The sequence below is a fragment of the Nicotiana sylvestris genome, chromosome 6 (genome assembly GCF_000393655.2).
Source record: "Nicotiana sylvestris chromosome 6, ASM39365v2, whole genome shotgun sequence".
Taxonomy (NCBI): Eukaryota; Viridiplantae; Streptophyta; class Magnoliopsida; order Solanales; family Solanaceae; genus Nicotiana; species Nicotiana sylvestris.
Window position 1 is genome coordinate 56,972,042 of NC_091062.1, and position 17,032 is coordinate 56,989,073.

A 17,032-nucleotide genomic window follows, 5' to 3' on the forward strand; every position below is an offset into this window, starting at 1 on the left:
GGTACGATATCTGGAGTTACAATCCTATATTACTTGTCGACCACGTATACTTGCGTGTGCGTTTGGGAGCAACAAAAAGCCTTCCAAAATTGGTGGTTTTTTGTATTTTTGGAAATCAATGTCATGCAAAAGCTTTGCTATTAAATTCAAACATGTATAGACATTATCTTTCTTTATCGTCTTTTGGTTGAAAAAGTTCAAGAATAATGGTCATCCTTCTAATCAGGAAATGGTTTAGTGAATTCTTGACGACCATTATGTGTTTCATAATGTTGATTTTGACCAAAACTAGAAAGAAGACGATAGACAGGGTTTCTTCTTCCAAATTAATGTTGGGAAAATTATTCCCTCCTGAAATCTTGACGTTGTTTGGATCTTGAAATTGTTGATCGTTTCCATCCAAATAAACTCATATGGTGAGTCCTCAAGGATTGCATGAAGAAAGATTGGTAGCTGTGGGCATTGATAAAAATAAAGGAAGTCAATATGCACTTAGATGGGCTACTGAGAATGTACTTGCAAAAGGCCAAAAGGTCACGTTACTCCATGTTCCATCAACACCTCCATCCCCAACGTCGTTTCACAATGGCATAGGTATTTCTGTTTGTGTAGCATCGTCGCGTGTTCTTGTTTTACCCTTAATTAATTTTGGTGTTTCTTTTCTTTTGCAGTAGGAGGCAATGATCTATCAATTGGACAAGATCCAAACAACCAATGTACAGATTTGTTTCTTCCTTTTCGAGTCTTTTGTTCTTTCAAAGAAGTGAGAAAACCAATTTATACACGATTTCCCTTAATGCTAATTGTTGCAGCGACAATTAAAAAATTATAACACTCTTTTACACAAATTTTCAGGTAGCATATGACCTAATCACACTTGAAGGTCATGACATTGCTAAGGCTCTCATTGACTATGTTTCACTATATAGAGTTCAAAATTTGGTACTTGGTTGTCCATCAAAGAATGGGATTTCAAGGTACTTTTTATATCTGTGCAAAAGTACGTTAGAATTAAAAATTAGTAGCGGCGAATTGATAGTCACATGAACTTTAATGACAGACTTTTCACTAAAAGTGATGTTGCAAATATTGTACTGAAAAAGGCACCGAGCTTTTGCAATATTTACATAGTTTCCAAAGGAAAGATCAGTTCTGCAAGATTGGCTTCTCACCCGTTGAAAAAGAGATCCTCAGTTCCTAGCATACAAATTCCACTACGCAATTCCAACTTTGATGCAACTAGTTTCATGTAAGTGTAAATTATACACGTTTTTCAGGGTCATATTTCATTCACGGTTTAAGTTTTTTCAGGGTAATTAGGGTGTCTAGTAAGCATTTGTTCTTTGCTGTTTGCATATTTTTTTGCTAAAATTGTGTTTCTCATCTTTGTGCTACAGATATACTATTGATTTAATAGCTTTATATTTGATCACAAATATGAAATTTTAGTAGCATGTGGCTGTAGAATTTGAGGTTCACTGCTGAGAATCTAGAAATTAAGGCTGTAACATTCCATACACTAGCTAGAATATCGGTTGAATGACCTCAAAACTACAATTTATGATAGAAAAAAAAAAGAACCAGTTAAATTCAAGTATTTGACAATCTTTTTCAAATTTCTGTCACAAAATTCGAGGTCAGATGTAATACAGAGTTTTAAGTGTCAATTTTCTTATTTCCTCCTTTTCTAGGCTTGGTAATCTTGACATGTTTACATCCTTGATCATCATAATCCAAGTGTATCGACACTTCAGTAACTTTTTACGAAGATAGCCACATTTAGTCATGAAATCTCCCATATGCATGGAAACAGGTCGCCGTTTCCGAGGCTTAGTACATCAACAAACAAGATAGCAGATGAGCTTAATGTGCCAAAAGCCGAGCACTCATTTCCAGGTTCAGATAGACTGAGCACGGATAGTGTATTCCTGGATTGCTATGATAATTTAGGATGTGAATTTCAACCTCGTCGTCCTTCAAAATCTTTGAATTTCATCGACAGCAAAAGTGGTGATCACCCTACGAGGTTCATTGGATCAAAGTTTTCTGGTTTTAGTCCTACAAGGTTGGTTGATCATCTTGACTCCGCATATGACTTGCTACTATCCGAACAGAAATGTGAAGAAAACTCATTGTCCTCAGATAAAATTGTAAGTTTTAAACTTCTTTCAGCTGTGTTAAGTATGATATGAAATATTTTCCTAGAGAGAATGATTCTATTAAAAAAAATTAGATTAACAGTATCAAGATAGTAGCAGAGGGTTGGGGACAAAGCGTTGGTGATTATCATGAACAATGAAAACGAAAATATGTTCATATATTAGTATAATCTAGTAGTACCCTCAGCAAATAGTTGAGTGGTTGAGATATAAGAGTAATAACTTGGACCCCTAGTTCAAATCCCAATTTGTTGCAGGTGAAATTAGTTGGACTTGACCTAGAAATTGTCCAAATCTTCAGTTGTATACAACTACCAATTTTGTGATAAGACGATGCAGATCTTGGATTTAGTAATCTTCTAGTAAACCATGATGACTTTGTCAATTGACATTGAACATACTTTGCTGGTTTAGTGAACTCAGCTTTCAACAAATATTCCATCACTTGCTTCACATGAGGTAGAACATCAAGATCATATTTTCTTGCAGGTTTCTTTGTGGCCTGAATCCATTATTAATGCCATTGATAATTCTATCGATTCTTGAAATAAGTTTAGGCATTTCGATGTAATTCGAGGCAAAGCAGTCTCGGAAGTGTTTGACTAAATTTTCAGATTCAACTTTTTCATGTTCGCTTAGTAGGTCATTGATTTTGGTAGGCATAGAATCTTCTTCCTTAGCAAGGTTGACTTTAATAAGTGGATCATGGGCTTAAAATGTGGGTGATTTATTTTTCTTCCAGAAAAAATGAATTCTCTGTTTGTCATAGTCAACTACTCTAGCAAACCATATTGCCCTTTATGTACGGTAGGGGATAGTTGGATCCTTAGGTTGGGTGAACATAATGATAATTTGCTGATGGAGGATGTCTTTGACAATTTTCTCACCATTTTCAACCATCTAAGCGATTGCTAGATGGTTGGTCAGCCTGATGGTGGATAGCGAACTTCTGAGATGTGTTATAGCACATAGTCAAGACACCTACTTTATAACCTTCTGGTACTCTTATCAGGACAATACATGAGGAGTAAAATACCATTTCCCCCGTACAGATGTCACCTGATATGTTCTTGTTAGTTGGGCTAATTTGCACTTTGTCCCCTCTCAAGAAAATCAGCTTCTACTGCAAGGAGGAAGGATTTTTCAGTCTCTCCCTAAGAGGACACTTTATGAGGCTTGTCTGACACAAGACAACTTAACCAAGAGGAATTTTCAGATTGTGAATAGATGCTACATGTGCCAGAGGGAGGGAGCTAACAATTGCTACACTCTTTTGTAATTTATGCATCTTCTTGATGCCAGTAATGAAACCAATTACTTCATAAAAAAAAAAGGACACAGTAAGGAAGTTTGACGTATATGATAAATACTTCCATATTGGTGGTTTTATAGCCCACAAAAATTTTGTCAATCAGGACTCCTAATGTTGACGAGAAATCTCTCATGAAATTTTTCATCTTGCGGCTGGTTATAATTAGATCTGTCCTGGTTTTGGCAACCTTCATAAAACTATTGATCCGCATGGTGTTGAGTGGTTTTCATTAGTGCTGCAAGGGCTTCAACTGTTGAGTTATACGAGATAACTTCCTAAGCATGATCATTGCAGGTTTCATTATTTCGTATGCTAGGGTATTCTATTTTGCGTCGGCATTTTAGATATCCTTCAGGTTCTTTCAAGTCATCTGATAGTGCAAGGATTCATCCGGGGAGTATGATCACTAGTCCATTTTGGACTGCCATGTCGATCTGCCACTCTTCTAATAAATAAGGCGATGCTGATGTCTTTGACTGCTCTACTACTCTGCAACTTTTCCTTTCTCAGACACAATCTTTTGAGCTTCTTTCTTGAGTCTCTTCTCTGCTTGTTGGCTTTTGTCCTTGAGTATGCTTCGAATGCCAAGGGTGCATGTTTTGGTTAGTGCTGCCTAGGTGATCATATGCTGTGTTTTATTGATCACCAATGTCTCCTTCTCAATGTTTATACATCGAGCTTGATGATTTTTCCAGAAGTTTTCTTAATGTTGTTGATGGTTGTGATGAGAACAACATACACCCCTTTGTCGAGGTTAATTTCTACCACTCCTCATATTATTCAGTGAAGCTAAGAGTGGTCTGATATTGGCTCCTTTGGAGGTTCTGATCTTAATGGTGCTTTTTATCTAGGTTTTGGTCTTAGTTGAAGGTGGAGTACGGGTAGATGACTCCTTATGCTTTGCCCCTTTTTCTACGTTTTCTCTCTCTACTCTGAGTTGGGAAACGACTTGCTTAGCCTTTGACTCCTCTATCTTGAGGACAACACTTGCTTATTTTCCTTGCTTTTGTCTTCGGTTCATTTAGAGACTTTGAAAGAGTAGATGACTTCGTACACTACCTCATGGATGGTGCGACTCTTCTTTGCTACGATTTTCGTGGCAACTTATCGAGCATTTCATTCCCCTTATATAAATTGTCTTCTTCTTGGTGACTTACTGTTTTTCATTCTTTCTTCTTGTTCTTAGTTCACATGCCACTTAGGTTCTAACGACTCATTGAATGCTCCTTTACCTTCACCTTCCATTCCTTCTAGTTGGTTTCTTCACCTTGCATTTTCCCTATCTTTAGGCACTCTTCTCAGACAATTTGAAACTACTATCCTCAATAGCCTTTTGTAGTGTATTACAAAAGATAGGGCAGCTGTTGATGGAGTGACTATAGGTATTGTGCCATTTGCATTATCTTTTAATCTTTATTTCCTCAGCTGGTGGCAATTTATGTCGCTCAGAAATTTTATCTACTTATCTTTGAGTGGATAGCCGAAGATCAGTTCACCTTAGAGATGCTGAATAGGTACTTGTCCTTGTTTTCAGTTTTGAAAAGCTTCACAGTCTTTGATAGCTGTAGGTATTGATAGGATCTGCATTTGCTGAGGAATCTTTTTAAATTTAGTTGGGTGGGCCGGATCTAAGTGACGATTGACACAAGATGTGGACTTTGACTCCGTAGGCTCTTTTTTCCTGCTATTTCAGTTGGGATGCATGTCACTTACTACTGTGATTTCACACTGAGATCCCGGAGGTTGTATATGACACTTGTTACGCATCTTGCAGAATATCTGGAGGTAATAAACAATTGACTCATCTACTAGTTGCCTAAGATTAACCAAATCACAACTTTCTCTCCTTGTCTATCCAATATTGAATTGAGCTGGCTAGTAGTGAGGAGTACCATGCAAAAGCAGTCTCTGCTTGTGAAAGAGGGAGAAGAGTCGCAATTTGGGACAATTGTTTTGAGAATCTTCATGTATTGTGATTTTGAACCATCCAATATTCTCAATGGTGGTCTTGCCGTCTTACTCGAGAAATACTAACAAATTGTGGAGTTCGCAGTACTATCCTATCGACCCAATTTGGTTAAGGATTTTTGTACGCCTGTCTATCTACCGACTTCAGGTTGATGCCAATGTAACACTTCATCATCTCAACTGTGAAGTTTAATCATACAGATAAAGGGTTTTTGCTGGATTTGGCGTAGGAGCCACTGTAGGTTGTTTTGACCTTGGTGGAGTAGATACATGCCTAGCAGGCAGAGCTTTGAAGTGTTGCTAGTTTGGGATAGCTAAGGAATCAAGCATGAAGAGGGAGGATTATGTCATGGCTGCTCTGTTGTATAATTAATTGTGTCCTTTCATACACACTCTAAGTAACTGCAAGCGATACCACTGTTTTATGAGTTAAAGATGAGAGGAAATGGAGGAGTGCCATAATTATAGGTGAACCTATGGTACTCGCCAAAAATTGACTTTCTCATATTAAAGATCAGACGGTTGTTCTACTAGGTAAGTTGCTTCATGTTGAAAGAAATAGTCAACTGGAGCTGTCCATGATGGCCATAGTGTGAAATGCTATGTTGCGCGGACTCTCCAAAATACTGCAGCACCCGTGTCTGATCCTCCAAAAATACACTACTTTTGGAGGATCCGACATGCACCCAGTGACATTTTTGGAGAGTGCGAGCAACATAGATGAAATGTTTCTACACTGTAAGGTGGAGCCACCATAAGACGTGGGCCTTGATAGGACTATGAAAGTTGTTGGTTAACACTGATAGTCGAATATTCATTCTGCTGCCTAGCATTTCGAAGCTCCAGCTCCCTAGCAAAATAGTGCTTGTTTTGCGCCGTGGGTTTGATGACATTGCTGATGTTGCTAAGTCATTGCATCATGTCGTTGATCTAATGTTGATTTGATCCTTAATTAATGATGTGGTTGCAATCTCTAGAAGTGGGATACAAAATCCTTCATTCGGGCACTAGCATTAACTGGTGGAGTTGGGGCATCAAATGTCGAACAAATAACTCTCAGACCGACATTTCTCTAGAGGATTATATGCTATTATTGGAATACTTTTTCCAGAATATAAGTACATATGCCAAGAAAAATTATATTTAGCGGAAGTACTGCTTTAACGATTCGTACTTGAGCGTCCCATCAGGTGTGCCCGAGAATTGTGGGTTAAATAGTTGGAGTAGACTAAGAGTATACCAAATCTTCAGTACCACATGATTTTCCTATTTGTAATCAGACGATGTAGCATAGATAAAGGGACTCTAGTTCTCCTAATACATTTCCAGGTGTAGTAAAGAAAGTTCAGGCTGTACAAGTCACATTTTGAAGCTTTACGAGGAATGTTTTATCTAAGGTGGCAGTGGCGTAATTTAGAGCTATGAAATCTACAAAGAAATCCATCACTGTATGGAGTAGTGATATTTACAAAAGAAAAGTTGGTCATTAACGGTCCCAAACCACCATCTTAATATATGTTCCAAACTCTATCCTTAAAGCATGGGCACGGTCCAGTCAAGGTGGTAGTATAGTGCACTTCGTGTCTGGCAGACCTCTTTACATGTCAGCGGATCATGTGGTTGGAAGTGTTGAACCAATATCTCTTTTTCCCAAATTGCAATGGAGTATTTACTTGATTGGCTCTTCCCTAAATAAAACCCTATGAGACATTTTTTTTTTTTAGTTCCTTTGCCTACTCTAGGAGCGTTGTTTGTGGGCTGTGGACTAGGCTTTTCTTGCTAGTTCAATAAACTTTTGAGCTGTGTTTAGTAAAACGGAGGGATATTTGTTTTACAACCGGGGTTCTTTCTTATGAACTAAAAAGTGGTTGGCTGATTAGTGAGGTCTCGAAAATGTCATAGAATTTATGATCAGCTATTTCATTTTTGCTTTAGCAAGTAGGCAATGCAAAAAGGCTGAAATTCCAACTGGCATCATTGTTCTTAGTCATATTGGGAGAAGTCCAATTGCATATCTAGTCAAATTTGGAGCTCCAATATGGTGGTAACATATTACAAGTGAGCAAATCTACTCCAATCTTGATGTGGCGATTCACCTGATACATGTGGTTGTGGATTGTAACAGACTATTTGGTGGACCAATTGTGGTGCGTGCAAGTTGTTCCAAACCTATTATCATAAATGATGTTAGTGAAATCTAGTGACATTGGGTAGAGTGAAGTGGCAAACGCTTGGGTAATGAGTAGGCCCTTTAAATAATATGAGTTTTTAACTGACATAATTTATTTTTAGCTTAAAATTAAATCAATTAAATATCGAAACATATCTTTTGAAGAACACCGTCAATAACATCATAAAGATATTCTGTTTTCAGACTAATATTGTTTGATTTGCCAGTGGAATTTTAACATTTGACATGTTAAATTTGTCAGAAAGAAATGGAAGAAAAGATGAGAAGACTAGAGTTACAAACAATTCAGACTATGGAAATGTACCATGCAGCCTGCAAAGAAGCACTACGAGAGAAACAAAAGGTAAAGAATTAAATTGCCCTTTTAATCAATTAATCATGATGGAAAGGAATAGAAAGTTAAAAATAATCTGCTTTCATTAGTTTTTCTCTCTAATTGCACAATTTTGAATAGATTATTAGACATTCATGCAATATCTACCACCTCACTTTCAACTCAATTCAAACAATCGCTCCTTAATGTCTATTCAGCATTTAACATGAACTAATATTCCTTGTCAATTACTGTAGTTTTTTGTTTGACAAAAATTTCTCTACCAACTTAGGAAACAATAGCACAATGATAAAGAGTGATCAAAATTATCGAAAGACATGCAAATGACAAAGTACTACTTTTGTACATGATACTTTTGACTGTGTGCGTGAACCGAATCTTTTTTCTTATTATTAGTGTCATTTAAACCTTAATTAGTCGTACTTTAGTGTGCGCATTTACTTATATTTGCACCACAAACATACGTTTTTAGTTTTAAGTTTCGTATAATATATGTTTTTACCTTTTGTCTCCACTTGTGAAAGTATTGCTAGGTTTTCAACATACATTCATCGTGAGCCGAGGGTCTATCGGAAACTGTCTTTCTACCTTTACAAGGTAGGAGTAAGGTCTGCGTACACATTACCCTCCGCAGATCCCACTTGTGGGACCGCTTTGGGTATGTTGTTGTTGATGTACATTGGCATATATAATATCTCAGGACACCTAACTTGACACTTTTTATTTGGTGCGTACCTGAAATAATTTTTGGTCCTAATTATCTTCTAAACTCTGCACTTTGATAGTCTTCAACCCCTGAACTTGGCAGTTTGATAGCGTCCAAAAGTCATACCATCATATAGTTTTGTATAATTATGTGCTATATATGTGTTAACAGTTCTATGGTATTTAGGTTAAGGAACTTGAGAATTTGAGGAAGGAAGATGAGAAGAAACTAGTAGAAGCGAGGCGTCAAAAGGAAGAGGCATTGGCCTGTGTTGCGAAGGAAGAGGCATTAAGAATGGCATCAAAGGAAGAGGCCAAAGCAGCTCAAAAAAAGGCTGAAAGAGAGGCACAAAGGAGAAAGCGTTCGGAAAGAAAAGCACAAAAAAAATCTGAGGCCAAGAAGACTGCACTAAAGTCCTTAGTTCACTCTCAAAAGGCCATAAAGTATCAAAGCTTACTTAGGATACTTGTGGTTTTGATAATATTTTACGTTTATTTCTTTGAGTTGAGATGAACCTTCAGTCAATAGAGAAGAAAGGGGGAGGGATATGTTTGGTATGTTATCTATTTTTTGCTTAATTTTATTATATATTAAGAAAGTAATATATTTTTTGAGTTTCTACGAATTACTTGCATATGACTGAAATAAAAAGAAAAAAAAGAGAGACTTCAGGTAATTGAGAGCTTTGTGCAAGTAATGTTGTGCTCAAGGTTAATAACTAATCAATTACTATATTTTTATCTTGGAGCAAAAGTAAAAGTGTCTATGTGTAACATATAGGTTAGGGGTTCGAGCAAAAAATCAGCCACTGACACTTGCTCTATGCTAGGTTGGTTACCATCACTCTCTCGGGGTACGACCCTTTTCCTTACCCTACGTGAATGCATCACACAGGATGCTTCATGCACCAGACTGCCTTTATATGTTTGTGAAAAGAAGGGGGCGGAGGTAGGCAACATATATTGTCTCTTCAATGTTATATCTTGTTAAGGAGTAGTCCTCCCCATTTCATTTTAAGCATAGTGATAGTTTAGATTGCACTGCCATTTTGTCATGGATAGGATCTCCAAGTTTCTATATAATTTTTTACAGAAATAGTGTTGTACATTCCTCATTTAGGATCAAGAGGTTAGACAACATGTCCCCTCTCTTTTGTACAGTTATTGGGTATCAATACACTGGTAGGGGCCTGCACCCCCCCCCCCTCAAGGAGGCTTGAAGGGGAAAAAGAATTTAAGAATTTAAAAAGTAGGAGAAAAAAAAAGGCCACTCATTTCAATTATTGTATAATGGCTACTTTGAAGAATTTCGTTATCTTCTGTTCATTATAAGGTGTTATTATGGGGCTCGTGAGTTGGGACAATTGTCTTCTTGGAGCTTTAAAGATTTATAGGACTCGGTGGGAGTTAATTTGATGATAATTCTGCGTAATTTAACATTGTGTTTTTAAGCTCGACTTATTTATTATTTCATTTATTTATTATTAGTAAAGACTTTATTGTGTGTTTAATTATCTTTTTCTTTAATTATTTCGGGTAGGCTTAGCTTTCTCATTCTAAAGATGAAATATGAAAAGGGATAATGATGTAAATCGATGTAAAGAACTAGGCTAGGAAATTAAAAAAATTCTCCATGCGGAAGCGAATCTCTTGTAACCATAACTTAAAACTACCAATCATTAGGAATCCTCACAAAGTAGATGAACTCCTATTTTTCATAAACTACATAGATATCCACTTTGAAGATGCAGATAATTTTCTTTCTTTGTAAACCATAAACATTATCTATTAATTGAAAATGTATTTGTTTCTACGTCAAAAATGGTGTATTTATATATTAGTAGGATTTTAGAGGAGGACTAGCTAATTAGCACCCATGACCTGTGGACCTGACCCAATAGCAAATTTTTGACATCTGCGACTCACCATAAAGGAGTGCTCGAGCTTCATCCAAACTAAAGAAAAACATATTCTCCTTCTTTTTTCTCATTTTCATTTCATACCGCATCAACAGGCTATATGACCAACATACTATGAATTCACTTTGTTGTACATCTGCCAGGAATATATAGCCTCTCGTCTCATCATGAAGATCTTCAAGTAGACCATAAGAAGTATTTCTAATACCCTAGATCATTTGAATTATATTGATACATCTTAGTTTGCTCTGATGTACTATAATTTCTTGTATTCACGATTATGACATAATTTATAGAAAGTACCAGTAAATACAAACTAAATGAGATTCTATTAATGATTTTTCTCCTTTCACGAGTCCCACGACTTGTATTCGTAACTGTGGTGGAAATGGAGGAGATGAAAATGATGGAGGAGCATGGATGTGAAAAGAAAGAGGAAGAAACAGACAAAAAAAAAGGGAAAAAAGGGGAAAATAAAAAAAGAGAATTTTTTTAATGAAACAAATGAGATTAAATTTTAGGCTTCTTGTCACGCCCCGAACCTAGGCCTGAACGTAACACGATACTCGTTGCTTAACTACATGTGACCGAGCGAACCAACTGGCTGGTTGAATCAACATGTGATATCATAACATACTGAATGCGGAAGATAAACTAACACATGCTGATATACTAAAAGTTTGAATGATATAAATAAAAGTGTTGAAACATTAATACAAGTCCGAAACATCTCTGTAGTCAATATTGCTTAACATGAAAAGCATGTGACTCTGTCTAACTGTTACTCTAGTCTATGAAGCCTCTAATAAAGTACTGAAAATACTGACTGTCTGTAAATACTGAAATCCTGTAAATACTGAAAGTCTAAAAAGTGATGATAATGCCCCGAAAGAACTGAGGCTCACCAATTAGCTGGTACGAAAATCCTAGCGCTTTGAATCGTCAACCTGTAAATAATTACCTGGATCGTGAGATGCAGGCCCCCGGCAAAAAGGGACGTCAGTATATTTGAATTGCACTAGTATGTAAAACAACTGGAAGAAAGAACTGTAAATGCTGAAACCGAAACTGAGCTGAGAACTAATAATTGATAACTGAAATGATAACTGTTGAAATTGAAACTGCATTGATAACTGATAGCTGATAATTGATAACTGATAAATAATAACCGATAATTGATAACAGAAATGATAATGAATAATTGAACTGAACAAAGGAAGTAAGGATATGAATACTCCCTCTTCTGAATGATGAACAACTTGTTTATTTGAATAAACTTCGGCCTCGGGCCCAATATATATGTGCACAAGCTACGGCCTCAGGCCCAAATATACTTATACATAACTACACCCTCAGACCCAAAAATTCATAAAGCATCAACTACGGCCTCATGCCCAAACATCCATAAAGCATAAATTACGGCCTCAGGCCCAAGTATGCAAAAAGCATATAAACTATGGCCTCATGCCCAAATATAGGTGTTCAACATTCAGGGATTTAAATTCAGGAACTGAGAATCATACTACATTATGTGATGCTGATACTGAATCATATTGAGTTACATGATACTGGAATACTAAATAGGACTAGACTGAGGCATCTATTCATGAACTGATTATGAAAATTGAAACTTCAACTATTTATGACATGCTGAATAATCTAGACTGAGACTCATGGGCATCAAACCCAAGTCTATATTGATTGCGCACTGAGGTCACAACGTTCAGAATGAAAGTCATTAACGAGCTATGAAGCTAGAGAATAAAAGTTCTGCAACTATTCAAGGAACTAGGCTTGACTATATTCCTAAGGCAATTAGTAACGTTGTAAAAGAAACATAATGTAGGGAGAATCATTAACATTCCCAAACATAAAGAGTTAGCCTCACATACCTTGACTCTGACCTTTCTAAGCGTATCACATGTTCGTCGCCTCTTTCAACGATAATCTATATCAATATATATCAAGAAGAACCAATATTAGCACTAAGGCTCATGTTTTAGTCACTTAGGCAGTTTATCAAACACCTTATGGGTGTAAAGCCTTATATCCCTTATTAATGGTGCTTTCTTCAGCCAATTCTCATTCTACTGCATCTAGGTGATTCTATAATCTCAAATAGATGTAACTAACAACATTTCTCATCACGCAAATGATTATAATAATCATAAGTCAACAACCCAAAACTCTAGCATAGTTCATATGGTTCTCTTATCCAACCAATTTACAATTCTCCCAAAAACTCATCAATTCATAGCTATAAATGATTAGGGAGTAGAAGAATTATCTTTTTGAAGTTCAATCCTCTTGAATTCGAGTTCTAGGGTTTCTTTTCTCAACAATGATAACTCGATCGAATATCTAATGATTTGAAGTATTTACCCATGTTAATAAAGTTTTGGAGAATTGAAATTAACTTAGAATCATCGTTAGAACTTACCTTGGATGATGGAGGGATCTTGGGGAAGGTAGGTTCTTGAGAGCTTCCCTTTCTAGAACAAATGTACGTGTTTGGGCTTGTAGGGAACGAATATAGGGTTTAAATAAGTGTATGCGTCCCAAAAATTGAGGAGGAAATAAAAGTAGCTCGGATAAATATCATCGGTGCGGGGCATCATCAGGGGTGCCAAAATAAGCCAAAATAACTGTGCAAGGTGCCATCAGAGGCACCAAAACTACAGTGTCTTGCACTGTTTGGGGCGCTGAGGTTGATGCCCTGGACAGTGCCTTGCACTATTATGGGCGTTGAGTTTAATGTCCTGTACAGTTCCTTGATATGTCTATGGCCGTGAGTTTTTAAGGCCTTGTGTTGTCTAAGGCTATAAGACGGTCCTCTTATAAATTTAGTCAATTCTAATGAGTTTTGTGCACCTCACTCTCGGTCTTGATTCTAAAACAATTATTTCTACACATACTCACCCCGATAGGACTTCACATGTCTAAAAGGCCGTATTAATACTCATTTAACGCTTTCACAACTAATTTGAATTTACAGAGTGTTACATTATCTCCCCTTTGGGATCATTCGTCCTCGAATGATTGTCCTAATTGTAACTACGACAAACTCTAGACCTTAAATGAGACTGATGGAAACATGTGAACACTAAACTGAGCACGCATGCATACTAAACTAAATGAATACACGACTACTAAACTGCTGAGATACTGAACTGAATAGGTACTAAACTGAATGGCTACTGAACTGACTGAATACTAAAAGTTATGGATATTATAATATAAGGTCTGAGTGAGAAGGTTAGTGTCACACCTCCTTTTTCCGCACCCGCGAGGGTGCAAGGGAGTTTTTCCAATTAAAGGACAATCGAGACGGGATTGGTTTATTTATTTCAGAGTCGCCACTTGGGAGATTTAGGGTGTCCCAAGTCACCAATTTTAATCCCGAATCGAGGAAAAGAATGACTCCATATTACAGTCTGCGTACCAGAAATCCGGATAAGGAATTCTGTTAACCCGGGAGAAGGTGTTAGGCATTCCCGAGTTCCGTGGTTCTAGCACGGTCGCTCAACTGTTATATTCGGCTTGATTGTCTGATTTTATACAAATATGAACTTATGTGCAAATTTTATCTTTTAACCGCTTTATTATTATTGTTTTTAAAAGAAATATGAACATCGCTTAAAACACGTCTTTGGACTGCGTTACATGAAATGCACCCACAATCCGGAACACGTTTTATTTGATGTTTTGGGATTTGGATTCGGGTCACATGAAATGCACACCCAGGCTTAAGAAAGTAAAATATTAAACACGCGCCTAAAGAGACTATCGCGTTATTATTTTGGGGAAGACCGTGAAATTCGCTAAACGGTCCTTCCGAATTCTAATTAAACCATACATTTTGTGAGGGCCCCGCAATCTATACGTTTTATTTGGCGAGGCTCGTCTCATTTTTATTTTTACAGGATAAACCTACAATGACTATATTTTCTATTAAGTTCGTCTCTAAACTAAAAGAAAATCTCTTAATTATTTACATGCTGAAAAACGTAACTTATTAGTTATTAGTTTACGGCTAATGCGAATGGAAAATTGCGATCGAGTTTGTACAAAGAAAAACTGCTTTCATTTTATATTCTGTTATTCAATAATACTAGAACATGAGATTGACCATAATATCAAAACAGATTAATTATTCTCCGTAATTTAAACTAACATTATTAGATGAAGAAAGTATACATATGCAACCTCATTATTCATTAATCATTCAACTACATCTTTATACGAAGAAAGAAAAATTATATTCAACCACAAATCTAAACAGGAGGAATTCAACAGGAACAAAGCCTGATTAATATTTCATTTTTTGCTTCAAGCCGAGATTGTACAAATGTGTACCTGGAAACAGCAGTACAAGAACAAAAGAAGGAGAAGTCAGCAGCAGTAATAACACAGCAACAACAGATTCAGCAACATCGCAAACCAGTACAGTAGGAATAGCAGAAAACCCAGGAGACTATAAACGACTCCAAGTATAGTGAAGAAGTAAAAGGCAGGAAGGTTCTGACTATTTCAGATCTTAAGCGAGGCAATGAAGCAGTAACTATTTTTTTTCAACTTCAAAACTCTCCAAAATGAATTCTGCCCCTGTATATTCAGTGTATACAGAATGTATATCGGGTGTATACTTCTCACTCCGCCCCCTCTTTTTTTCTTCTCTCTATCTAGTTTTTCCTCTCTTTTTTTCCACCCTTCTTCCTAAATTTTCTCTTCTATTTATAGCAAAATTTTCGAAATTTTCAGATTTGTTTTTTATTATTTTTTTAATTAAAAGAAATCCCACTTACAAATTGCTTTTATTTTTTTAGAAAAAGAAATCCCACCTTTATTTACTTTTATTTTTAAAATTCCAACTTTAATTACTTTATCTTATTTAAAATCCCACTTTTTATTTTTTTAAAAGAGAATCTCACTTTATTTAACTTTTCTTTAAAAAATAAACCACTATCTTTTCTTTTTCTTTTAAAAATGCTACTTTCAATTACTTTAAATTTTTTAAATTTTCAGATATCTTTATATTTATTTTTTAATTCCAACCTTCTTTTACTTTTAAATTTTTTAAAACTTTTTACTTTTTTTTTTAAATTTTCTACATTCTTTTACATTTTTTTATTTTTTTATTTTTTATTTTTTTAAAATCATTTCCGAAATTACTATATATATATATATATATTTTTTTTAAAATAAAAATAATAAATAAAATAAAATATTTTCGGATTTTTTTATATATATAAAAAAACAAAAAATAAAACTATTAATAGTGATAATTCACTTTTTATTTTATTTTTTATTTTTTTTGGTTTTGTTTTGTGTTGGACAAAAATGAAGAAGGGGTGTTGGGTTAATGGACTGGGTCGACCCAGTTCGAAATGGACTGGGTCGTAGGGAAGATTGGGCCATTTTTTGGGCCTATAGCTTGAAATTGAAGAAGAGGCCCAATTCCGACTTTCTTTATATTTTCGCTCTCTTTTCTTCTTTTATTTTTCTAAAACTAAATTATAAAAATACTTAAACTATTATTAAGAACTAAATTAAGTTATAAAGGCGCAAATTAACTCCCAATAACAATTAACGCACAATTAAGTATTAATTAAGCATAAAATTGTATATTTGGACATTAAATGCTAAAAATGCAAACGATGCCTATTTTTGTAATTTTTAATTTTTGTAAAACAATTTTAATTACTAACAATTGTAGAATTAAATCCTACATGCAAAATGCGACATATTTTTGTATTTTTTATTAATTTAGCGAATAAACACGCACAGACAAATACAAATAATTCTTCAAAATATCACAAAATTGTACACCAAAGAAAAATCATTTTATTTTTGAATTTTTTGGGAGTAATTCTCATATAGGGCAAAAATCACGTGCTTACAGCTGCCCCTCTTTGCCCGGAGACACGAAGGGTTTTCGTGCAAAGATAAAGCGAGCGATTTTTGCCCATCCGAGTACTCCGTTGAAGCATTTTTTGAAAAAGATTTGACCGAACCTTTGCTTCAAAGGTTTCCTACATATCCTGGGCTAAACAGGAATCAGGTCAATGTAGTTCGAGAAATTTTGGTAGCTGGGACTACCGTTGGACTGCAATGTTACTGTTGTTGCATGTTATTACTACTGCTTACCGATCTCCTTGTTACACCGTGCTTAAAAAAACAAGAAGCTAGGCTAGAGTACAATTTGTTTTTGTTGCCTTGCTTCCTTGTCTGCTTGCATTTCTTTCGGTGCTTTACTTCTTTTGACACATGTACTTGAGTTTGTACTGTGACCTCTTGTTGCAACCTTCTGTTTCCCGGTGCCGGGGAATTTTATTGTTTCCTGCTGGGGATTCCTATTGTAACCCTCTGTTTTATTGTCCTCTGACTTGATTTTGAAATGTATGCCTCTGTTATCTGGGCGGGCTCCCAATTTTAATACTTGAA

The 17,032-nt window shown here is 35.8% G+C and overlaps 1 protein-coding gene across 2 annotated transcripts; it reads left to right on the forward strand.

The window, feature by feature from the left end:
* Window positions 1-172: 172 nt before the first annotated feature.
* Window positions 173-9,288, forward strand: LOC104219766 (U-box domain-containing protein 35). Of its 2 annotated transcripts, none has more exons than XM_009770492.2 (7): window positions 173-594; window positions 672-763; window positions 856-977; window positions 1,061-1,249; window positions 1,814-2,150; window positions 7,872-7,973; window positions 8,857-9,288. In XM_009770492.2, the coding sequence occupies exons 1-7, from the start codon at window positions 414-416 to the stop codon at window positions 9,181-9,183; spliced, it is 1,350 nt and encodes a 449-aa protein (XP_009768794.1). In that variant the 5' UTR covers window positions 173-413; the 3' UTR covers window positions 9,184-9,288. The 2 variants fall into 2 exon arrangements, with proteins under 2 accessions (XP_009768794.1, XP_009768796.1); XM_009770494.2 differs by having other exon boundaries at window positions 503-594; window positions 672-716; window positions 8,857-9,287.
* Window positions 9,289-17,032: the final 7,744 nt, after the last annotated feature.